Source organism: Ipomoea nil, unplaced genomic scaffold (assembly GCF_001879475.1).
Source record: "Ipomoea nil cultivar Tokyo-kokei standard unplaced genomic scaffold, Asagao_1.1 scaffold0298, whole genome shotgun sequence".
Taxonomy (NCBI): Eukaryota; Viridiplantae; Streptophyta; class Magnoliopsida; order Solanales; family Convolvulaceae; genus Ipomoea; species Ipomoea nil.
The window spans coordinates 1,060,948-1,087,339 of record NW_017616726.1 but is presented as its reverse complement, the minus strand read 5'-3'; the positions used below and the strand labels follow the sequence as shown (position 1 = coordinate 1,087,339).

Genomic DNA, 26,392 nt, shown 5'->3' with positions numbered 1-26,392 from the left:
TTACCAATACAAGTCTTTCTCCATATTGCAAAGAATGGGTAATATACAACAATGCATGATTTTATACATATCTGTAAGGGACCAAGAATTTTAAGAAACAACAACCTTTTCTAGTTCAGTAAGCCAACATACACAATGTCTAGATCACCATTACCCACGATATTATGACATCTATCATCACCCAGAAAAACAGAACCAAAAGTACCCGACTTTGAAGAATTGCCCAAAAATGAATTGTAGGAAAAGGACCAAAATTGCACCTTGACAGCAGTCATCTGCATTGATTTGACTGTGATTTCCAGTCGTCGAGGAGCTTGTTTACGGATGACCCCAACTTTTCCATTTGAGGTCCCGGCTTCAAAACATTGACATCGCCCCATTTTGAGCATTGCTCCATCAGCCAGCTCCTCCTGCCAGTGCACCACGCACCCGGAGTGACTTGGTTAGGGCTGCGATGGAGGATATGCTCGTCAATCATATCCAGTGCCGGGTCATCTTTCTTGAACCGCCTTGCAAAAGCAGCACCGCTTTGAACCATGCCGTCAAAATCCGAGGCGTTTAGGAAGTGGGGCTCCATCTTAGGTGGATTATCCCAAACAAAATACCTCAGGTCACCATTAACTGTTGTGTTTTTGAACTCGGGCGAATTGCAAATAACAGAGTGGAAATAGAACTCTTGTGACAAAACGGAGTTAGTAAAATACATCAGAAGCCTTCTGGGAAGATTATCCCAACCCAAAATACAGAACTCAAGAAAGGAACGGCTTAAAACAACCCATGGAGAGCCTGGAAAACGATAAATCTTAATCAATGGTAACGAAGATTAATTAACAGTATATGCAAAGAGGAGAATGTTACCAGTGAAGACTTTGAAAGAATCAGGCATAGGTCTTTTCTGAGTGGCATAAAAAATCTGGGTTTTCCTTGTCAAGTAAATCCCAGGATCAACAATTATGGGTCGAATCCGTTGATCCCTGCAATGACATTGCATAAAATAAAACATTAGAATTTTGGGCACATACTATATATCCATATCATTTACTACAAATTAGCGGGATTGCCTACTCTTTCCATCCGAGATCACTGGTATGGTCAATAAAATTTAGGTCTCTCTTAACAGTTGAGAAGACGTGAAATAAATCTGAAAGCAAATCAAAAACGATTACAAATGTTAAGTCATATAGACAAGTTCTCTAAAAGTTAGAAGACCCGGTAAGATTGCACACAAGCTTTTATTATATAGAAGCAATGAAAAATATAACAAAAGAACATGAACAGAATAGAGCTAAACCATAATCAGATCTTCCATCATATAAAATGACACAATTGACTAGCATACTAAAATCCTCACTTTTATACCTCTCGTAAATTTTCTTTTTATGATCAAGATATCAGCAAGACTTGCTATTCAAGAAGTTCGGGCTCAATTAAATTGTCGAGTCCTCTTTTAGGTGAAAAAATTGTCCCAACACCAGGTAAGTGAACTGTTTCATTTGGTGTGTACAAACAGAAATGGCTAGGTTCTGAACATGTATTGCTTTTCCTAAGTGCATACAGTATGTATATGATGAATACACGCTACGAATTTATTGTTTGCAATTCTTATAAGGAGTATGTTACACTGGAGAAACTTTATTCTAGGGCAGCAATGAATAACATATCTGTTAAGAATCCCACATTGAAAAAATAAGAAAGAATATATGAATTTTTAAGGTCATGGGTTAGACTAACTAATTGATTGGATTTAATTTTTTAGTCTGGTTTAGAAATCAAAAAACATCTTCCTTGCAATACTATTCTAGCTAGTAGTGCTGGACTACTTCATACCAATCCACAGAAAAATTCAACAAAATCTTGCAAGAACTCTTTTCACTTATGATAAGTTTCAACACAACTTTTTAGAATCATAAGAATTCAAGACAATATTGAGTATCAAACCTTTACCACTGCGCCAAAAACTAAACTATAGCTAGTAGCAAAGGTGCAACTTTATTTTCTTATACTGCTATTCATTTTCGAGAGGTAGAGTGCTGGGTTTAGCCTTTTATCAACCTCCACCGACAACGTAACATGGTGCTGGACTTGGCCCTTACTGACCTCAGCCCAACAATTACCTAAACATATCGGCCCTGTTTGGTAAAATAGTTAGTCTATCAACCAATTTTGGCTTATTTGACGACTATTAGCTGTTTGACTTTGTTAAATAATCGATACGAGTGTTTGATTAACTAATTTTGGTAACAACTTATTGCTCCAAAATGCTAAATTACAAAAAAGCTACTTAAAAGTAATCAGCTATTACCTAACAGCTAATTTAGCAAAATACTTTTCTACCATCATCTAATGCTATCAACTAGTCAAACTCACTAACCCAATCAAACAGCTATTTACCAAACAATCTCATCATCCATTACCTGCAAGCTATATAAGAACATCAAATTAAATGGAAATCCATACATACCATCTTGGGTAATCAGTGGGTAATCCATAGCACTAAGAGTAATAAACCAGTCCCATCCACTCTCCATCTTCAACAAAATTGCAGCCCCCCTGAGAATTGCAGCAGTGTTTGTTGAGCCCATATAAGTTAAAGAATCTGGCTTCCCAATCAAATCCACATTCCCAAAAGCCCGAATTGCAGGCACAGACTCCACAAGCAGCCCCAACTTCCTCCTCTCCCTCTCCTCTTCACCGCCGTCTGCTCCCATGTGCAACAAGTACCTATTCCTAGGATGATAAACAGCTAACAACAGTCTAAACATCTGGTCGGCGTCTCCCATGCCACCAGTAATGAAGTAGGCGAAGGCCGGGGGATTGCCCGGCCCACGGTGCACGGCGGTGGAGGCAAAAGACCGGTGGGAGGGGATTGCATAGTATGAGGATCTAAAGCCAGAAATGCAGGACAGGAATATTACAAGTGATACAAAGGCTATAGAGAAGAGTGCATATAGCCATTTCTTCTCTACCCCCATTTTCTTGATTGCTATACAACTCTTGGGGCATGAGAGTATTGAAGAAAACAATAGGATTGGACACTAAGGAAAAATTTGGGATTTATGTCTGCAAATGGGTTTAATCCAGATCTTTGCCTCTGAACTGAAATCTTAAAAAACAAAATTCTGGGTACTATTAAACACAATCAACTAAAAAGGGGTGGGTTTTTGAAAGAAAATCAGATTCAAGAATTGGCTCATTGAAACTGGTAATGAAATGAGAGAGAATGTCTGTTGGATGATGGGGTTTGAAGGTAGGGACTAGGGAGGAGGTGGAGATCTTTGATGCATTGGAGGTTGAACAAGAAATAGCTTCAATTCAGAGCTGCAGATTTTGAAAAAAAAAAATAGTTAAGAACACAATGCATAGCATGTGAACTAGTATTGCCCAGTCGCAGAAGGGGAGCGTGATAAGAAAAGAGTCGGTGCTTTTCTGAGAAGCACTGATGGGTGACGGCAGAAGGGTAGAGTTTCATTGACTCGCTAGATGGTGGCGTGGACTTCTGTGCATGGAGATCCATCATTCTGCACTTCTGTCACGGTTGAATTTAACTTGTCTGAATTTTCTTCAATATGTATTTAATATTTAAAGGAGTTAATTACCGAAATGGTCCTTCGACTATAGCGAAATTATTAATTTGAGTCAAATGATCCTGTCATTCTCCACTTATCAAACCCTGGCATACTCACCTCTACATCCACATGGTTCTTTGATTAACCCAACAAGCTAGCCGTATTGTTTTTCCTCCACAGTAACACCATACCACCCCTCACTCCTACATTGTCAACATAAAAAAGGCCATCAAACTCAATCTTTATCCGGAGTCTCTCTGCATGATCCCAGACCACCATAGTCTCCATTAAAAATACAAAGTTGGGTTTCTTACGGGACACCATGTCCACAACTGCCTGAACTGTCCGTGGATTACCCAAGCCACGGCAGTTCCAGCTCAAAGTACTCATTGGTTCGGGCGGGACTGGGCACCAGTTCCCGCCATATGCAAGTTTTTTGAACCACTATCCACATCCGTCTCTCCTCCATCTTGGCCCCCCACCGCACGACGGCGTTTCGAGGAGGCCACCACACCCTCCGCCACATCATCATCCGATGCCGCCATCCGAATATCACTTTGGCTATCATCGGAGGAAGCAGTTCCCTCCACTCTCTGGCGGTTACCATTCATCAATCCGGTCCCCTCTAGCGGTGGTAATAGCCACGCCGCACCAACCTGCCTGGGCCCCCTATTCTGCCTCGCTCTCATCCACGGTCCATAAGGGTAGTATTCCGGAGTGAGACCGGACACTCGTGCCTTCAAACAAAATTTCTCCAGGTGTCCAAGCATCCCACAATAGAAACAAAAATTATGTAAACGCTCATATTTCAGATTAACCAATCCCCATGTTCTGTCCCTACGGATCAACTTCATGCGCCGTTTCAAAGGTTTATCCACCGGTACCGCCACTCGAACCCGATAAAAAATTTTTATCGGTCCACCAACTTAACGGTTATCACACCGGATGAACTTTCCAACATAATTCCCAATCTGCTCCAAGATTTTATTATCAGTATATCCAACCGGCAAATCATAAACCTGCACCCACATATCAACAGTATCCAATTTTACCTCCCCCGGAAGCATTCCATCTGGGACCTGTCTGCACACAAGAGTATGGTTCTCGAAAGACCAGGGCCCCTCCTCCAGCACCCGTATCATGTCTGTTTCATGATAAACAGCAAAGAGAAACAAACCTGCATGCATCTCCGTAACTCTCATCCCCATCACCGGCATCCAAACGGACGCAAGTACCTGCCGCATATACTCAGTTTTAATTAGCTTGGCCGTCAAGAATCTCCCAATGACCGAATAAACTGTCGTTATATCGTCGATCACTGACTGCCCTACCCCTTCGGCCATCACCCCTTCTTCTTCATCTTCAAGAACTAAATCAGCCCACCGCTCCGTCATCCTTGCCACACCACCATCACGCTGCTGCCGTGTGGGAGTTGCCATGCCGATCACTGTTATCGTCTTCCCTGCCGGATACCGGCCGAGATCGTGCTGCCTTCGTTCGGAAAAGTCGAAACCCTAATTGGGAGAGATGGAGAGAAAAAACCCTAATTGGGAGAGAAGACGTTCCTACGTGTGAAAATGTTATTTAATTTTATTTTATATACACTATAGTTTCATTAAAACACAACTACATGATCATTTCGATATAATTACAGCTTCAATGTACAATATACACTCAAATATGTGAAATGTTATTCAATTTCATTTTATATATACTGCAGTTTCATTTCACCACAAATACAGTATCATTTTGATATAACTGTAGTTTCATTTGATAATATAAAAATAATACGTGAGGCAGTGTCGGTTTAGATACACTGTAGTGTCACTCTGTTAACACTAACATCGCGCCGTTTCTTTACTTAAAGAAACGACGCCGTTTTGATGCGCGGTGCATAATCGATTATACACCGCGGTCCACGATATAAAAACTGATCCTCCTAGACCTGGCCCATCACCAGAGGTGGAGCCTATTGAGCCTAGCTAGTAGTTTACAACATTTTCATTCTTCCAGCTATTCATCTTACTGTACATCTAAGCTGATGGATATATTGAAAATGAGCCAATAATAATAGGGACCCGGGATCCGGAAATGTATAACCCGAGCAGCCCAAGAAGAGCCTCAAGCCTGGAGCTTGTCTTCGGGCCCAGAATGATGGGCTTTGACTTAGTCTTGTGGCCCACCGTATGGGCCTGACTTAGTCCCGTGGCCCACCACAAATTTAGCCCTAACTGGTGGGAATTTCCTTTGTATAAGTAGCTTATATTTAAGTTAGACAGGACATGTTCATTTTCATTACCTTACATACTTTGTCCTGAGCAAACCATTGTAATAGCCTATTTACGGCATATAATACGATATACAGTCTTCACGGCCTTTACAATATCGTTTTATTTATTTCCTATTCGTATTCTTATCCGGCTTTAATAATTCGGGCCACCCCGGGTTAATTAAATCCATCATTGGTGCTCTTGTTGAGAGCAGCTATACAGGCTCGAGCTTGCTCTCTACTTTTGGTCTAATACGACTATCACGATCAACTATCACATTCACGATGGTGTTAGAATGACGACAACCCTTTTGAACATCGATCTCTAGAGATCACAACGCCTTTGCCACCGCCATCAAAGTCACCCAAATGCCGCCTGTGACACCCCGAAATCCAAATTCAATTAATGGATTAATTGAGTAATTAATCCTATTTCAATTGGTGATTTAATTCCTAAAATCCTGAAAATTCAATACTTGGGGACTAGTAATTGATTAGTCAACCCCAAAGTCAAAGCTGTACCTTGAAGCTTTGTAAGGAGTTCCCTTGTTCCTTACACTTATGTTAGTAAGGGAATTCTTGACCTTTCACTTGTTGTTGGTAATGTAACCTAACCTAGTAGACCACCTTCATTCTATCCTTACACTTTTCTAAAAATCTAGCTCCACCCTCTCTCTAAAAGGTGAGTAGCTTTTCTTCCAAGCCAAGTTGGAACCTTACCAAAACTTCAAGAGTTGCTCCTAAGATTCAACCTTTCTTATATTTGGGCATCTAGGAGGGTAAGATCTAAGTTCATCTTGTGTTTTTGGTTTTATCTAAGGTGTCTTTTCTTAAAGATAGGATCTTTATGATCTTTTGGTGTGTTCTTGAAGTGGGTTTGGAAGGTGAGCCTAGTGAGGAGCTTGTTGAGGTGTAAAGTGAAGTCTTTAGTCTACAAGAGGTAACCCATGCTCTACAAAATCTATTTTGCTTACCTATGTGAATATTTCTTGGATTCTACATGTGTTTTGCTATGAAATGTGAGTGTTGATGCATGATCTTGTGAAAATGCATATATAGAGCTTGTGTTTAGGGTTCTTGTGTGCCATTGCTTGGCATTTCCTTTGATTCAAGTCATTTTGTTGTATTTGGTAAGATTTGGCATGTTTTGGACTTGAATTTGAGTTTGGAGAAGAAAATCCGCGAAATGTTGTATTGTGGTATAGGGGTGTACCCGCGGGCGGAACGACGGGTAGAGGTCCAACCCGCCGCCCACCCGCGGGGTACACGGTGTGAAGGAGCCTGTACCCGCGGGTACGTTATGTTGGTTGTTGGGGGATTTGTTCCCCGTGATTCTTTTGACTCAGTATTTGGTCGTTTGACTTCCCGATGTTCTTTTGTGGAACTATTTGAGCGTCTTCTTGATGTTTCGTATGTCTAGAACTATATGGTAGGTATCCATGTAGGTTTTGGTGTCTTGAATCGTGCTAAGTGTTCAACATTGTGTTTCGTTGAACCGTGATGAGTCTTGTGTGTTCTTCGGAACTACGTTTGGTTTACCCATTTGATAAGCATGCTAGTTCGGTGTTTAAATGCTAGCATGTGTGTTGTTTGTACCTTCCTATTGGTCAATGATAACTTGTGTTATTCATCGTTGTTGTTGTTGGGCTATGACCCATTCCTTGATTGAGTATGGTTTCATATCTTCGTTGTGATCCGTTGATTGATTCCTGATGAGGTGTGATGTGTGTGTGGCTTTACCTGGATTGCACGATTAGTGGTATGGGACACTAGTCACCAAGGTATTGCAGCGGTCCTCGTGGTGGCCGTGACGTGATTATGGAGTTGTGACCTGTGTGTCAGGTTCATGTATTTCTTGGGAGAGGCATGTGTTGCCGTGTGCGTGATCGGTACCCTCGTGTACTATGAAATCGGTAGATTTGTCGGCGGATGGGGACGACGGTCCTCGGAGGGAAAAGGTTGGACTAAGAAGTACAGGGGTCCTAGAGGTAATGGTTGGAAGAAGAAATAAGGTTGGGGGTAGCCATAAGGTTGGAACCGGGCATAAGGAAGGCATATCAACTCGTGATGAGTGATGTCATGATGGCTTGTGTAGCCATGGTTGTGTGTTCTCTTCTTGTGACGTGTGTAGTCACAAAGGCATGTGTTGTCGTTGGTCTTATCTTTATCCTTTTGAGTTGTTGTTGTCCTTTGTGGTTTTGGGATGTGTTCCCATATCCTTGTTGAGAGTGTTGAGTCTTGTGTTGACTGTTGCTCTTGGTTTTGCACTTATATACTTATGTATTCCGTTTCGAAAATGGCTTTACAACTTATATCTATCTATGTATGATATTTCACATGTATTGGTGGGTTACCAGCATTATTCGTTGACCGGGCGTCATCCCATGTTTTATTGTGTTCTTTCAGGTGATGTCTAGGCGAGTGCACAGTCTAGTGCCTGTTAGCATAGCTTCTCCCGTTTGTTTTATTGCCTGTATGCCGCTCTAGTTGTAGACTTTTGAGACTTTGGATAGTTGTAAACAATGCAGATATTGCCGTAGCGTTCATCCTTGTTGGTGAACGTGGCATAACACCCCATGACTTGGATTTATGTTTATCTAGTTATTTTTTAGTCTTCCGCTGTGTTTGTTGTTTAGTTGTGTTATCTGCATGTTTAAGGCTTTTAAATAGCTTGTTTTTAGGGGGTGTTACACCGCCCAAGGAAATCCAGTTGATGAGCAGCGACGTATTCCCCGATGTTCACACCCGTGAAGAACGAGAAAAGCATGTTCTCCGATTTTCGTGTTTCGTCATCCTCGCCAGAGAGATCAATCATCACAGTTTTGTGCGGTCCTTATAACAGGTCATTGGCGACATCCAGGATTCAAAAACTTGCAATGAAAATAATAATGGCACGGGGTAAAGCTTCTGATCGAGGATTACCCGTGTGCCACAAATGGGCTCGACACTTGGTTGATCCCAATTAGGTAGGAGAGAAGGGACAAATCTCGCACCTCTCCAGTCTGCCCCTACAAACAAATCTCCGTGATCCACCGCAGACGATGACGGCTCAGGATTCCACCATCGTACCACCGCGCGGCCGTTCGTGATCGCAGCGGACTTCCTAGCATAGTCGCCGGCAGAGCAGGAAAGATGCGGTAAAGAGTTTTCAAAAATCCATGCCTGTGTTTGTATACATGTATGGCAAGATCCAAGGGACTGTTACTGCTACGGAGGATGGCGACGACCGGCAGGCGATCTAATCCGCAGGTCAGATCGGTCGGTTTCTCGCAGAGTTTGTTTAATCTAGCTGGGAGATTTTTACGTGGAGGAGGAGAGAATTGTTGTTCGAGATATATCGAATCAATTTATCGTTGGCCATCTATCTTAGATCATCAGTAAAGGAGTGGCAGCCTTACACGATCTCCTTCTCTTCCATATATCAAGCAGGCGATCTGATCCATACGTTAGATCAGATGGTTTCTCGCAGATTTGGTTCGATCCAGTTGGAGATTTTTACGTGGAGGAGGAGAGAAAATTATTGTTGGTCGAGAGAGATCAGATCAAGTTATTGTCGGTCGACCCCGGACTGCAAACTACACATTTAACTCCTCTTCTAGATTCCCACCATGCTGATCACAACGTTCCCGTGATCTTCCCATCAGAGGAGAAATGCATCCACTTTGCCGACTATAATTAATATCATTGAAAATAGCGTTGATGCCGCGCAGTCGACTGCGCTCTCGGTCACTTCGTCGCTGCTGCCGCATCGTCAAGCTTAGAGTCGACTCAGATTTTAGATGGGATAGCTGGTCATTGCGGCGACGTTCGCACCTAGGAAGACAAAACTGAGTCGGAGATCTCCGAAAAGACTCTAGAGTATCGCTACTCTGTACTGGATCTCTTTTGAGATTTATCCAGCTATTGATACCACATTCATTGACATGAGGATCACATTGGTCTGCTGCTTTGGGGAAGCCATAATGTTGGTATCGTGCTCCCAGTGAAGTCCATGCTTTGAGGAGGTTATGCGAAATAGTCTCCCTGATTTATTTGATACACAGCTAGATCCTTTGTTTTAGCTTGTAACCATGTTGAGTCCATGTGTCCTGCAAGATAATGGAGTCCATGTTTACAATGTCTTGCAAGAGGCAGAATCGTCCACCCTTGGGCGCAAGCAAGATCAAAGCTTGGAGGAAATCCAGCTGCTGGAAATTCTCGACTGAGATCATTAAATACATCTAGGAATGGAAAGCTCAAAATCTCAGTTAGCAATGTCCATCTCAAGATCCTTCTACAATCGATGTTGATGTTCTTGATGCAAAGATTCTAAGTATTGATATGGCTGTTGGAGTTAGTGGATGTATTGGCAAACCAATGCTACGTGAAAGCAGAAACATTCATGTCTATGTGCGCCGTAGTAGTCTACATGATGTGTTTCGAAAGGTACCCGCATTTGCATCATATCGGAAGTTAAGTCTTCTTTGCAGGATTATGCGCCTTTTCTCATCTCAAAATACAAAAAACTCTTGCGGAACTCTTTTGGGATATGATCCCAAAATCAGAAAGACTCCGTTCGGCAAATTTTTTGTTGGCAACCAATCCTAAGAGAGCTAGAGAGGAAGAAAGTTGCCAACGACGATCACATGCGTTAATTTTTCAATCTGGTAAGTATGCATGCATGCCCGCATATCCCAACAATAAATGGAGTTCACGTCATATGATCTTAAAAAGTACAGGGAGAAGAGATGGAATTGTAGACACAGAAAATTTGAACCCGACAATTGGGCTGACAAAATTGTTATTGAGCCGATGTTGAGATTGTTATTGGGACAATTTAAATTGGGTCATAGAAATTAAATTGATTTAATTAGTCCTATTAAATTTGGTTTGGGCTATTGAATTAATTAATTAATTAATTGGTCCAAGCCCATTTCATGTTTGAATTTGAATTATAATTATAATTTAAATATAATATAATTTTATTATATTTGAATTAAATAATTATAATTTAATTTGAATTTGAATTAGATGATAGAATAATGAACCTAGACTTTATTTTGGGCAAGGTTCATTCTCTTAAATAAATAAATAAATAAATAAATAATTAAAAAGGGGAGTTGGTTGAGGGATTTTGGTTAGGCCTATAGCTATAAATAAGGCCTTCATTTTCATTTCAAAAAACTACAACTTGAAGACTTGAGGAGTTGAGAGTATTTAAAGAACAACTAGAGCATTTGAAGAGCTTGAAGGCATTGAAGAACGCTTGAAGACTTGAAGGCATTTTTGTTGATTTTGCAGGCAATTTGAATCCATTGTAGGTATTTTGGAGCTTTGCAAAATTGATTGTCTCGAAGATCTTGAAGTCTTTTGAAGGCATTTGAGGATCTTAAGGCGACTTGAATCCATTGCATGTGTTTTGAAACTTTGCAGGGTTGATCGTTTCTAAATTCTTGACGTTCGTTGCTAAAAGTCGCGCCAGTTGAATCCCGGAAGCTACGCCGTTTGAATTCCGGAGGCACGCGCCAATTGAATCCCGGAGGCTACGCTATTTGAATCTCAGATGCACTTCAATAGATAACGTCAGTGAAGAATCAGAGAACTAGACAGAGATTTTGTACCTGCATATTGAATTATACATACACTTTACAAGGAATTTTGTCTAATATATACAAGGTTTACTTTTTTGTGTTTACAGATTTTGGCACGCCCACGCGGGACTACTCTGCCTCTCATCTCTTCACTGTTGATTCGCGGGCTCTATAAGGAAAGAATCCAAATGGCATCAAGAAATCCCTCCTCCAAGATTACCTACGGTCAAGCTACCCGCTCCAAGGCATCATCCGTGGCCGGTTCCGGTGACAGCCAAAACGTGGAAGGAGCAATGACTCGGAGCCGAGTGAGGAACCTAGAAGTGCAGCTGCACGGGGCCCAGGACATCGCTCGCCACATCGTTCGAAGGATTGACAGAAGCTCCATGATGTCATGAAGAGCTATACGTAACAAGGGGTCATCCGCTACAATGGAAGTTGTTGGCAACAAGAATCCTACAAGCGAAGGAGCTCCTAGCAACAAGAGTCCTGCGAGCCATACTCCCTCGAATAAAACCCCAAGCAGTGGAAGCTCATCACAGTCATCACTTCTGCGGAGAACCTCACTGGAATGGAATCACATCTACACAATCATGCCCACTATGACAACAAACGCGGCTTCGGTGGATGAATAACTAGCAAACATTGCCAAATCTCTTGAGGGAATAACTATGCTCATGCATGACCAAGAAAGGAGGATCAATGAACTCAATGAAAAAGTTGAAAGCGGAAGAAACGACAAAACAAGTCGAGCTTCCGGGAAGCAGCCTCAAACCCAAGAAGATGAGATTGATTTCGAGTCACCACGTCATCAAAGTAGGCCAAAAATGGAAGAGACAATCTCTCGTCCACCACCCGCTGAGAAAAGAATTCCAATTTCTGAGGGCATGATACCTGTCGAGCAGTTGAATGACTACATCATGGGAGCAATCAAAGGAAAGCTCAAGGGAAGACAATCTTTATACACTTACACTAAGCCTACACTCAGGGGATTGAAGAAATGAAAATGCCTCTGGGCTATCAACCTCCCAAGTTCCAGCTGATTGATGGAAAATGTAACACCCCGAAATTTTGAATCTTTTAAAACTTATATAATAAAGGTGAATTCTCATTAAATCCCAAAATAGAATATTATTAAACGTAAGGGTGCGGGGTGCTATGCCACATCTGAGCTGGAGAACTCAGATGCACAGGATAAACTAACTAATTATCCTCGATACATCATTGAGGCACGCAGGCCAAAAAGGAAAGCTATCTATCTACTCCAAGCTCTTCTAGCGCGCTCTGGGGACTAATCAGCTGTGCCTGAAAGCCAAATATATCTGTTCAGCGAATGATGCCGGTAACCCACTCCAACGCGTTGAAATACATTATAGATAGATATATATAGATATACAAAAATCATTTTGAAGCAGGAAGATATATACTTAAGAGACACTAGTTTTAAAAATCAGGAATAGACTCAGCAAATAGGGATAAACACATCAAACAATAATAAACAGTTAAGTAGAGATAACATCATAGGGAATACGCATCTAAGGTCGCAGAACACTTTTCAATTCCAAAACACATCATCATTCAATCATCATTCATATCACATAATCGTTGATAGCGCCACGGGACCAATCACATGCCCCGAACATGAGGGTTAATGCTTATAGCATTAACACGGCCCCGCAGCACCCTACCTCATTACCGCGGTATGAAGGGAGTTGATCGCAACCAACCCTTTGAGAACCGCTGACGAACTCAACGTCGGACCACAATCCTACACACCGCTGACGCACCCAGTCGGTGGACCGCGATCCCCTTTTCAAGGGGGGACTTACGACCCTACACACCGTCGATGGGTACGCCGGCGGACCATAGCGGATCAAGCCCGATACACCGCGGAGCTATACTCAGTTGGTGGGCGAAGATCCTTGGAGACTATGGCCCTACACACCGTCGTCCCACCACTCGGTGGGTCGCAACCAGCCGTAGACCTACACACCGCCCCGATTACTCGGATTAGTGCACTACAGCCTTCCTCGGCTTATTGGCCCTACACACCGTCCTGGCGCGTTCAGGTCCGGTGGGTTATAGCACCGAGGCCCATGTGGACCGCAGCCCAAGAAGTGAATCACTGACCGCAGCCAGGAGAATGAACCGCAGCTCATAAGTAGCCAAATAGTGGACCACAGCCCTATATAATATTTATATACCTGACCGATCGCAACCGGCCTGGTTAACAGTTGTTATGGTTCTCAAACCATCCAACTGCCCGTATAGCCAATTTGATCGCAACCAAATTGGGAAATCATGCATCACATAACACATTATAACACATAATAGCACATTGGGAAGGGGGAGACATATAAATAAGCTTACGTGTGATCATTCACATACTAAGAATAGTCCTAAGGGGTTCATACCACTTCCACATAGGTCAACGGGCTAACAATTCAACTAACATGCAACTCCTAAGATTCACTTATCCTACGAACGGTACCCGAAACATCAAACTAGACTCAGGCACGACAAACGGGGCCCGTTGGGACGCCACGGGAAATGGGGGGACATCAAACGGGGAAGCCGGAGACCCGAGAGGGGTCACAAACCAGCGGGTAGTCGGTGGGTGAGGGATCACCCGCCGGCTGCCCGGCAGCGGGTTGCCGGCGGGCGGACGCCTGCCGCTGCCCGGCGGTGATCTTCGGGCAGCGGGTAGGTGGCGGGTACCCCTACCCCCACTGACTCATTCATCAATATTTCGTCCCGGGATCCTTTGTGGAACCCGAAACCATGCTTAGACACTTTTAAACACAATTAACGACACCACGTAGTCAATTAACGGATTAAAAACAAGAATCACATATAACTCATCCTATCACGACTTCTAAATATAAACAACACCCGAACATGTGAACTCCCGCCCCAAATATAAATCAAGAACATTACAACACAAATTCTCAATTCATCCTAGGGCTCTAATCCCTCCCGAATCCTCAAAATCACAATTTGTCTTTAATATCAAGAAATATCCAGATTTGTCAAGAATCATTACATTAACATCAAGAACCTCTTTTCATCATCAAGATCATCAAGATTATCAAGAATACACACAAATCATCTTATCAATCATCTAGAATATGTCATAATTACCATAGAGGAATTAATCAAGACACACGCATATAGAAGGAGGCCAATGAAGGAGATTATAGCGAAGAAAATAGGTTTTGTTGAGACATGGGTTACCTCTTAGCCTTAATTAATCATCCCTTGGCTATTAAGGTTCTTCCCTAAGATTTCCATCCGTTTTGATCTCCCTAGGCTTGATGGTGGGGAGTCCCTTTGGGAATTCCTGTGTGGTGATAATTATTGTGGTGTGACTTCTAGGTGCCTCCTATGTCCTTATATATATATATATATATATATATATATATATATATATATATATATATATATATATATATATATATATATATATATATATATATATATATATATATATATTTTGTAGTCCTAATTAGGGTCTGAATGGTATGGGTTTACTAATTCTATTCCTTATAGTTTTAAGGGCTTCTTTTAGGGATAAGGGTCCATGGTCCATGGTGGACCATATTAATTAATTAAAGAGAATCCTAATCATAATCTGAATAGTAAAGGTACACTTTCTTTATTTCTAATAGGCTTGTGACTCTAGTTTAGGCAAGGGTCTACGATCCGCGGTGGACCACATTAATTAATTAAAGGGATTTATAATCAAATTAAATCCTTTTTAATTATTATTAATGGAATTAATTAAATAATTAATTCGGGATTAAGGGCCGTAACACGGGGTGTTACACACTCCCCCCCTTACAAGAAGCTTCGTCCCCGAAGCTTAGAAATCATTTTGGGGTAAAGAGCCCGAATTAGTATAGTAGTTCATAAGGAAAGTATTATATGGGAAATATATACACATACACACATAAATTTTCTGGGTTTGAGCTTAACTATTGTGCTAGCAAAAAGCACCAAATGACAAGGTTACGAATATGCAACACACAATATGTAAGTCCTACGGGTGACTGATATATAACATAGAAGTCTTACATGTGGCATGTTCCTCATTTAATTATTTTATAATGATTCAACATATAGGATCATGAGTTGTACCGATCATATAATTATTTATGTACCTAAATGAGAGGCAAATGCCACGCGGGTGCAGTTTCGGATAGCCACATAATCATTATAAAGTGTATATGCACATGTATCAACACGGGCGAACCTCATTTACGAATGGATGCAGACGTTTAATCGTGTAGTGTAACATGTTGTGAGCCTAGGTGCCGTTTATGTAGGATCTATGTCTAATCTTTGTGCTTAGCAGATTATACCAAATATTCATAGTTACGAAATAACAAGCCTAACATGTATGATAGTTAACTATTTATGTTATATGCAAAACCTGCAAGTTGGCATGCCTATGTGTGTTCAATTGTAATTATGCTAAATATGCGATTTCCTTAAGTCTATAGGTATAGAGTGTGAAGGTATGTGGATTTATTTCAAGTCTTTAAATAATAACTAGTCCTATAGAATCATAAAACACACATATGTATTATTCCACATGTTATTCTAGTGCATGATTAACAATTAAATTCACGTACTTAGTATCGTGGCATAACCAAACTTTTTGTCATATAAATTCAGGAAGGTCATAAATCATATAACAATTATTCAAATAGCGGAAATTAGGCTCTGAGGAAAAGATTATAAGTAATTAGGAGGAAGGTTCTTGCCTTTTATGGGGTAAATAAATTCTGGGGAGACAATAGAATTAGGATCTTTATTTTGTATACCATGGATTACGGTGGATGATCACATAACAAGTATTGGCACTTATATGCAGATTGTTTGTAACTAATAATATTGCATATATGTATAGTGGGATGTCTTATAACATACAGTTTTTGTCTAACATGCTTTGTATATATACATGAATGCGGGTAAGTGTGTATTTTAACGTAAGCACGTGAGCTATGTGTTTTGACATGTAGTGCACATGAAAAATATAAATTCCGACCTATAGTTTGGACCATGCAATTTGCATGCAAATATTTTAGTAATTACGAGTAAGATAGCTTAGGTTCACAAGTACTAGAGGTTCTATCTTGAGAATTTAATCACACAAGCACTTAGGAAAATTAGTTTTTATCTTAGTGGTAATTAGGTTTTAGGTAGGCATAAATCTTACCTCTAGAAGCCCGGGATACCTAAACAACTTTAGAGTTTGAAGACCCTTGGTTGCTAATTCCTAAGTCAATTGATGACCTGATGATGAGGTTAAAGTTTTTAATTATTTAGGGAAGGTAGGAGTGGTAATAGGGAGGTCATGCGAGGGGGAAAAGTAGAATTAGGGTTATCCCAGGATATGTGTATATATATGTATATATATAATAGTGATGTAATTTATACGGGATGATATTTCAGGGTTAGGATATGCTAAGGGCAGGCTTATAGGGGTGTGTAAGATTATTGTAGCTAGGGTACATGTGTATGGTTTGGGGGCTAGGGATTTATTGTATATAATGTAACAATTTATATGAATACGTATGAATAGGGGAGAATGTTCTATAGGCTCACAAGTTTATACACACACATATATATAGATTTAAGCGTATAGGGACGTACCGTACATGACGTAACCATTTTTAAGATTAGGCAAGGTGACTTAGGATTAGGGTGTAATAAAAATGAAAATAATAATAATGATGATGATAATAATAATAATAATAATAATAATAATAATAATAATAATAATAATAATAATAATAATAATAATAATAATAATAATAATAATAATAATAATTTGGTGTAAGTGTAGCATATGAATATACTTGGGATTTACTATATATTTTAGATGTATATATATGATAGGAGTTTTAGGGGGATATATTTAGAATAGTAGTGATGTACCTATTTATGTATAAATGTTTGTTTAGAGGGGGTCCTTATCTTAGTGGTAAAGGGTCCTAAACAGGGTATGGGGAGCTTGTGGTCTATTATGCAACATGGACCAAGGTCTAGAGGGATAGTTTTAAGATAGTTTGAGGATGCAATATATTTTTCCCAAGGATAATTTCTAGATGACCACTTGTTTTAGGTTTCTACTGGTCTTACTCAGATTGTATTTCGGGTCGAAACTTAATACGCAATGTATCTGAGGGTTTAGATTCCTAGAAATGGAATTAGTCCCTAGAATTTCTATGTAACATAGAAACAAGTCAATTAGGAAGATAATTCGATTTTCATGTTCAAGCATTAGATTGTTATTTATATGTTAAACACATAAGAAGTACCAAGGAAGACACACAAATGCACAATGGATCAATAAAATGAGAAGTCAAGAAAACGTACCGTACCAGTGGGCGCGAGGTGGGCGGTCGACCGCCTGTCAAGTCCCCACTGGAACGTGGCAGTGGGCACGTGGTGGGTGGTCGACCTCCTGCCAAGGCCCCACTGGAACGTGACTGTGAAGAAGGAATCACTTCGGGAAAGTCCCGAGAATGCACAGATTTAAGTCCAAACAATTTCACGCTCATATGAACAATAAAAGGGATTTAAATGCACGGAAAATCTTAGGAAATTATATTATAATGATACTAACAAGGGACACGGGAGACATTCAATGAGATATCATAAGGATCACACACCCCATTCTCACCCTTCTTAACTAAAGCTATGCCCCCACAATTTTCCTCCATGCAAACTTATGCAAGTATTTATCAAGCTTTTAGTAGGTTAATTATTAAAGTAATTGGTCAATTATGATTAGGGAAAGTGAGCTATTATATGTCGAATAAAATTACTAATTACAAGTTCCAAAATACTTTATTAAATAAAAGATATCCTAATAACACATGTATGATCAAATAGTTAAGCAATAATATGCAGTTCCTAACTTGGTCTAAAATCAATTAGGAACATATGCTTAAGCAAATAAACAAGTATGATAATCAGAGAGTGATAAGCAACAAAGCAGGTAAAAGCATGCAAGGACATCACAAATTTCTAGGGCAAGTATGTGGAATGAAGAGTTAGTGTGTTGTACCCTTACCTTGATGTGATAAGCGAAGGGGGAAATTCTTTAAATTAATGAGGGATAAAGTGAGGGGAGGTTATGTAATGATAGGTAGGCTCACAATCTCACCGCACATCCTAAGATTCCTTAATCATATGTTCCTAAATACCTAGAGTTCAAGCCTAATGTCCTAAAGTCTAATCTTAAGAGTCTTATCCTAGGGTCAAACTTAGGCTCTGATACTAACTGTAACACCCCGAAATTTTGAATCTTTTAAAACTTATATAATAAAGGTGAATTCTCATTAAATCCCAAAATAGAGTATTATTAAACGTAAGGGTGCGGGGTGCTATGCCACATCTGAGCTGGAGAACTCAGATGCACAGGCTAAACTAACTAATTATCCTCGATACATCATTGAGGCACGCAGGCCAAAAAGGAAAGCTATCTATCTACTCCAAGCTCTTCTAGCGCGCTCTGGGGACTAATCAGCTGTGCCTGAAAGCCAAATATATCTATTCAGCGAATGATGCCGATAACCCACTCCAACGCGTTGAAATACATTATAGATAGATATATATAGATATACAAAAATCATTTTGAAGCAGGAAGATATATACTTAAGAGACACTAGTTTTAAAAACCAGGAATAGACTCAGCAAATAGGGATAAACACATCAAACAATAATAAACAGTTAAGTAGAGATAACATCATAGGGAATACGCATCTAAGGTCGCAGAACACTTTTCAATTCCAAAAAAATCATCATTCAATCATCATTCATATCACATAATCGTTGATGGCGCCACGGGACCAATCACATGCCCCGAACATGAGGGTTAATGCTTATAGCATTAACACGGCCCCGCAGCACCCTACCTCAGTACCGTGGTATGAGGGGAGTTGATCGCAACCAACCCTTTGAGAACTGCTGACGAACTCAACGTCGGACCACGATCCTACACACCGCTGACGCACCCAGCCGATGGACCGCGATCCCCTTTTCAAGGGGGGACTTACGACCCTACACACCGCCGATGGGTACGCCGGTGGACCATAGCGGATCAAGCCCGACACACCGCGGAGCTATACTCAGTCGATGGGCGAAGATCCTTGGAGACTATGGCCCTACACACCGTCGTCCCACCACTCGGTGGGTCGCAGCCAGCCGTAGACCTACACACCGCCCCGATTACTCGGATCAGTGGACTACAGCCTTCCTCGGCTTATTGGCCCTACATACCGTCCTGGCGCGTTCAGGTCCGGTGGGTCATAGCACCGAGGCCCATGTGGACCGCAGCCCAAGAAGTGAATCACTGACCGCAGCCAGGAGAATGAACCGCAGCTCATAAGTAGCCAAACAGTGGACTGCAGCCCAATATAACATTTATATACCTGACCGATCGCAACCGGCCTGGTTAACCGTTGGTATGGTTCTCAACCCATCCAACTGCCCGTATAGCCAGTTTGATCGCAACCAAATTGGGGAATCATGCATCACATAACACATTATAACACATAATAGCACATTGTAGGGGTGGGCACGGGTCGGGTTCGGGTTCGACCCGCCTATATTTAGATCACCCGAACAATTTCGGGTTGAACAATTTCAAGTCCGAAAACCGAACCGATATAAAGAAGTCATGCATCGGGTTCGGGTGCTTCGGGTCGGTCTTCGTTCGGGTTCGGGCTAATATACCCGAAATTCTAGTTGTTCCAAAAATCTGAATAAATATTGATTTGTTGTGTCATTTATAGTTATTCATTGTTTGAAGTTAATAAATATTGAGTAACATATTACTGATTTCTATGAAATTATTTATACTTTGTAAAAATTAATTGAGTGATGATAATTCAACCGTTAAAATGTTTATTTATGTTGCGTTCTTTTCCACTCAGTTCCACTCAAGTTGATTATATCTATGCGTTTAAGTGTCCAACTGTATTAAACCACACATTAATTAGCTTTTGGGGGCAACAAAATCAAAAGCATTAATTAGCTTTGGGGGTAACAAAAATCAAAAGCAGCTTTGGTTTGGTTTTTCAGGCTTTTAATTGTCTATTGCAGGCTTGCAGCTTTTGATACCACCAATGCACCACCACTGATTTGCAAATTTCCATCCATAACAATGCAACCTGCAAATTTAAAAAATATGAATGAGAAAAAATAAATTGAATTTTAATTTAATATGCACTTAAATATGCTCTATTGTTGATAAAAGTATAAAATAAAAATATAACATTTTGAAGCACAATAACATATACAAAGGTTAATCGGTAAAGCTAATTTATCTCAAACAACAATAATAGACTAACATACTAATCATGGGAGAACACGACAAATAATAGAATAACATACTAATATTCTAATATTTCCCAACTGAAATCTCCATCAGCCAATTTTAATTTCTTTTACAACTTACAAATTGTTAATTCAATTAAACTTACAGAACTTGAAGAAATAAACACAAAATGTTGATGAACTCCGTGAATTTTACTCACTGGCCTAAATTGTTAAATTAATTTTTATGAAAAAAATATTACAATTTTTATAACATTCCTAAATCTTTTATAATAAGTCACAAATTTTCCAAATGATGTTGAAACTAAAATTTTCTGGAAAAAAACCAAATGCATTTGGGTTTTGAGTTTTGACTAACTGAATCAGAAGTTTAGAACAACACAATACAAAAATCAGGAAAAAAATACAACTTCACAATGAACAAATGTAATATTTTATGGGAGAGAATACTGTATAGTGTATACTAACTTGTTTTTTGGAAGAAAAATGAAAAAACCAAAACTAATACAAATTTTAAAAATTTAAAGAAGACCAAAAACAATGACTAATAAAATCTATAAATAAAGCAATGACTAATAAAACCAAGAACATGAAAAACACTGTAATACAGTTTTTGTTGAAAAAAAAATGTACAACGACCAACAATTTCTGGAAAGAATTATTAAAAATGTCTTTGGAAAATTAATACAAAGGGAAAACAAATTAAAAAAAACTGTTGAACTTTAAATTTTTATGTAAAAAAAAACTAATAAAGTAGTAAAGTACCTGTTAGATTTTCATGGTCAGAGATGATCACCGGAGAGGTCCAGAAACTCGAAACTTCGAAGGAGATCTCCCTGGATCTACTTGTACGCTAACCAGATCGAAGAATATCTAGGGTTTTCGGCCTGTGAGGTGAGAGAATAAGTTGAGACAATAAATCAAAACTTAGAAAGTGAGAAAGTGAGACGACACGAGGTACTCACCGGAGTCACCGGGAGGCGGAGAGCCGTAGATGGAGATAGAGTCATCGTCCCACGGAGAAGCGGCTTGGCGGAGAGCTAGAGACGGAGGCATGTAGAGGTTGAGAGGGCTAGAGCTTAGAGAGGTGAAGAAGGTGAGAAACAGAGAGAAAGTGAGAGGGGTGAGCGCAAGGAATGAGAGTGGTGAAGAAGGTGAGAGACGGAGAAAGTGAGAGGGGTGAGCGGCGCAGGGGATCTGAGACTATGAAAAATGAACTCTAAACCCTAAACTATAGTTTAAATACCTAGGTAATTTCGGGTTTCGGGTCGGATTCGAATTTTAATCCTCAAACCCGAAATCCGAACCGTTGTAATGCTATTGTGGCTTGTTTATTACGGGTTCAGCCCGATCAACTTCGAATCCGACCCGAATCGGGTCATAACGGGTCGAACCCGCGTTTTTTCGGGTTTAACCCGATTTGTGCCCACCCCTAGCACATTGGGAAGGGGGAGACATAAATAAGCTTACGTGTGATCATTCACATACTAAGAATAGTCCTAAGGGGTTCATACCACTTCCACCTAGGTCAACGGGTTACCAATTCAACTAACATGCAATTCCTAAGATTCACTTATCCTACGAACGGTACCCGAAACATCAAACTAGACTCAGGCACAACAAACGGGGCCCGTTGGGACGCCACGGGGAATGGGAGACATCAAACGGGGAAGCCGGGGACCCGGGAGGGGTCACAAACCAGCGGGTAGTCGGTGGGTGAGGGATCACCCGCCGGCTGCCCGCCGGAGATCACTGCCCGGCAGCGGGTTGCCGGCGGGCGGACGCCTGCCCGGTGCCTGCCCGCTGCCCGGCGGTGATCTTCGGGCAGCGGGTAGGTGGTGGGTACCCCTACCCCCACCTACCCCCACTGACTCATTCATCAATATTTCGTCCCGGGATCCTTTGTGGAACCCGAAACCATGCTTAGACACTTTTAAACACAATTAACGACACCACGTAGTCAATTAACGGATTAAAAGCCAGAATCACATATAACTCATCCTATCACGACTTCTAAATATAAACAACACCCGAACATATGAATTCCCGCCCCAAATATAAATCAAGAACATTACAACACAAATTCCCAATTCATCCTAGGTCTCTAATCCCTCCCAAATCCTCAAAATCACAATTTGTCTTTAATATCAAGAAATATCCAGATTTGTCAAGAATCATTACATCAACATCAAGAACCTCTTTTCATCATCAAGATTATCAAGAATACACACAAATCATCTTATCAATCATCTAGAATATGTCACAATTACCATAGAGGAATTAATCAAGACACACGCATATAGAAGGAGGCCAATGAAGGGGATTATAGCGAAGAAAATAGGTTTTGTTGAGACATGGGTTACCTCTTAGCCTTAATTAATCATCCCTTGGCTATTAAGGTTCTTCCCTAAGATTTCCAATCGTTTTGATCTCCCTAGGCTTGGTGGTGGGGAGTCCCTTTGGGAATTCCTGTGTAGTGATAATTATTGTGGTGTGGCTTCTAGGTGTCTCCTATGTCCTTATATATATATATTTAGTAGTCCTAATTAGGGTCTGAATGGTATGAGTTTACTAATTCTATTCCTTATAGGATTAAGGGCTTCTTTTAGGGATAAGGGTCCATGGTCCATGGTGGACCATATTAATTAATTAAAGAGAATCCTAATCATAATCTGAATAGTAAAGGTACACTTTCTTTATTTCTAATAGGCTTATGACTCTAGTTTAGGCAAGGGACCACGATCCGCGGTGGACCACATTAATTAATTAAAGAGATTTATAATCAAATTAAATCCTTTTTAATTATTATTAATGGAATTAATTAAATAATTAATTCGGGATTAACGGCCGTAACACGGGGTGTTACAGAAAAGGCAACCCAAGGCAGCACATCGCCCACTTCATTGAAACCTGTAATGATGCAGGAACATACGGAGATATCTTCGTCAAGCAATTCGTCCGCTCTCTGAAGGGCACTGCCTTTGATTGGTACACCGACCTGGAGCATGGTTGCATTGACAGCTGGAATGATATGGAGCGCGAGTTCTTGACCTGCTTCTATAGCACAAGAAGGACTGTTAGCTTCTTGGAACTCACCACCACTCGCCAATGGAAGGGTGAACGTGCGGGCACCTTCATCGAGAGATGGAGGGAGTTGTGTCTCAACTGTAAAGAGAGGATATCCCAAAGCTCCGCAATTGAAATGTGTATCCAAGGCATGCACTTTGAGCTCTCTTACATCTTGCAGGGAATCAAGCCCAGGACATTTGAAGAACTATCCAGTCGTGCTCATGACATGGAATTGAGTATTGAAGCCAATAGGGGACTAAGCATGTCAAGTATGCTCAGCTCATCAAAGGCACCTACAAACCAAGATGTCAACAAATGGAGTAAGTTTTTTCCAAAGCAAGAGAAGAAAGAGACGATGAACGTGATGACAGGACCAATGCGGGTTTTCACCAAAGTGGATGAGAAGCCCAAGCCGAGATCATTCCCCGGGCCATCAAGGGGAGCTAGAAAAACAATTGTTGAAGAGTAGCAGGAGAAAAAATATCCATTCTTGGATTCTGACGTTTCTCCTATGTTTGACGAGTTGATGAAACTCAAATTAATTGAATTGCCTGAGATGAAGCGCCCCGAAGAAGCTTCTAGGGTGGATGACCTCAACTATTGCAAATATCACCGTCTCATCGGCCACCCAATTGAAAAGTGCTTCGTTTTTAAAGATAGAGTCATGGAGCTTGCTCGAAATGGGAAGATAGAGCTTGCGGATGCTAGTGCAAGCACAAACCTAGTTTCAGGTGGAAGGTTTGCTCCATTACTTATGGAAGATGAAGAGAAGAATGGGGGCAAGCAACATAAATGCACACTTCCATTTAGAGTAAAGCATGCTGACATGCAGTACTTAAAACCATCACAAGTTGATCCTGTTAGTCATATTAGACCATTAAAGAAAATGACAAAGCAATGGGTTGAGAAGAAGTCGGTAAGGGCAGTGCCGTTTTTTTTTTTTTTTTTTTTTTTTTTTTTTTGGTGGCCCCGTTCTAATAAATAAATGAGGCCCTACGGCTCCTATCAAAAGTATAAGCGAAATATTTAAAACCAATACCATAAATTATATGATTTTTATTTATATATTATTTTTCAATATAAAGAAGAAAAATTCAAACAACTTTGTTGATTATAAATAAAATTCTAACATAATGGAAACTAGAGATCTTTTATTTAAAAATAGATGTCCTTCTAGCATTTTTTGATGCAAATTCATCGATCAACTCTTCATAATCTACTTTATCCAAAAAATCATTTTTGATAGATATCATTGCTAATCCATTGAGTCGTTCTTGTGACATTGTAGACCGTAAGTAGGACTTTAACAATTTCAACTTGGAAAAACTTCTTTCTGCAGATGCAACAGTAACATGAATAGTTAATAAAATTTTGTATGCAATAACCGCATTAGGATAACAATCAAACAATTTTAAATCTTTCAAAATTTCAATGGGTCCTATTTTTTCATGTCCATACAACTCTCTTCTTAGTTTTAACTCCACATACAACTCATCTCTATTAATATCTGAATGTCCATTATGCTTAAGAGCATTTTCAAGACGACTACAGGAAGACTTCAAATTCATATCATCTAAAGAATTTAACCTGTCAGAATTAAACAAGAAACCAAATATTTTCTCATATTCTTGAAATTGCTCAAACCTACTTTTAAGAGAAACAACGACCTGATCAACAATGAAAAGACAATAGTTAACTCTAAATGAATCTTCTGCAGGTAATGAAACTTCTAATGATGCATTTGAATTTTCATCAAATTGTTTTTCTCTACGGATTTCACGTCTCTTAGGAAAAAAGGGATCTATATCCATTTTAATGGCAATTTCCTTAGCAGAATCCAAGGCATCATTAAAACCACTTTCTCTATATTCCTCAAAAAAAGAAATCAACTCCTCAATTTTTTCAAAAGCAACATCAATAAGCATGTCTTTGGATTGCAAGTACTTGCTAAAAAAATTAATACGATACAATATAGGGAACCATATTACTATAGCCACCAAAAATTCAAAATCACTAAGTTCATTTGTTGCTAAAGATTTAGCTTCACTTCTTACTAAGGAATCACCATCAACATTTGCAACCTGGAGTAAAGCCTCTCGTATTTCTACCATTTGAAATCTTATTGCTTGAACACTCTCAACACGACTCTCCCAACGAGTGGAAAACAATGACTTAAGAGTTAAACCATGTACATTATCTTTCAAAATACCCCATCTCTTGGTAGATTTTGCAAAAATTGTATATATGCGTTGTATAACTCCAAAAAAATCTTTGGCTTTACTACAAGCATTTGCCATATCACATAAAACTAAATTAAGACTATGACAACCACATGGAGTATAAAAAGCTTTAGGATTTTCATTTAAAAGTTTTTTTTGCACACCTTGATGTTTACCTTTCATATTTGACCCATTATCATAACCTTGTCCACGTATATAAAAAATATTAAGATCAAGAAGGTGCAATTCATCTTGCAAAGTACTAAAAATACCTAGTCCATTTGAATCATTCACATTCAAAAAATCCTAAAAAGGACTCATCAATGTTAACTTGATGTGTAGAGACAT

The 26,392-nt window shown here is 40.0% G+C and overlaps 2 protein-coding genes across 2 annotated transcripts; both read right to left on the bottom strand.

Moving 5' to 3' along the window:
• Positions 1–3,455, bottom strand: LOC109157730 (beta-glucuronosyltransferase GlcAT14A-like). Its single transcript, XM_019305575.1, has 4 exons — positions 2,462–3,455; positions 1,066–1,141; positions 859–974; positions 1–786 (listed from the first exon to the last, which is right to left on the bottom strand). Exons 1-4 carry the CDS (start codon positions 2,970–2,972, stop codon positions 272–274), a joined length of 1,218 nt encoding a protein of 405 aa, XP_019161120.1. The 5' UTR covers positions 2,973–3,455; the 3' UTR covers positions 1–271.
• On the bottom strand, positions 1,985–26,122 carry LOC109157362. The gene is made up of 3 exons (XM_019305264.1): positions 24,956–26,122; positions 20,409–20,419; positions 1,985–1,996 (listed from the first exon to the last, which is right to left on the bottom strand). Exon 1 carries the CDS (start codon positions 26,120–26,122, stop codon positions 24,977–24,979), a length of 1,146 nt encoding a protein of 381 aa, XP_019160809.1. The 3' UTR covers positions 1,985–1,996; positions 20,409–20,419; positions 24,956–24,976.
• Between the last annotated feature and the right edge of the window lie 270 nt (positions 26,123–26,392).

What these genes read in the sequence shown, in the direction of transcription:
- LOC109157362 (XM_019305264.1), bottom strand. Translation starts at nt 26,122, where the DNA reads ATGGCAAATGCTTGTAGTAAAGCCAAAGATTTTTTTGGAGTTATACAA.
- LOC109157730 (XM_019305575.1), bottom strand. Translation starts at nt 2,972, where the DNA reads ATGGGGGTAGAGAAGAAATGGCTATATGCACTCTTCTCTATAGCCTTT. An exon ending in AGTGATCTCGGATGGAAAGA is followed by an intron (nt 975 to 1,065) that starts GTAGGCAATCCC and finishes ATGTCATTGCAG; the next exon opens with GGATCAACGGATTCGACCCA. An exon ending in TTCTTTCAAAGTCTTCACTG is followed by an intron (nt 787 to 858) that starts GTAACATTCTCC and finishes ATCGTTTTCCAG; the next exon opens with GCTCTCCATGGGTTGTTTTA.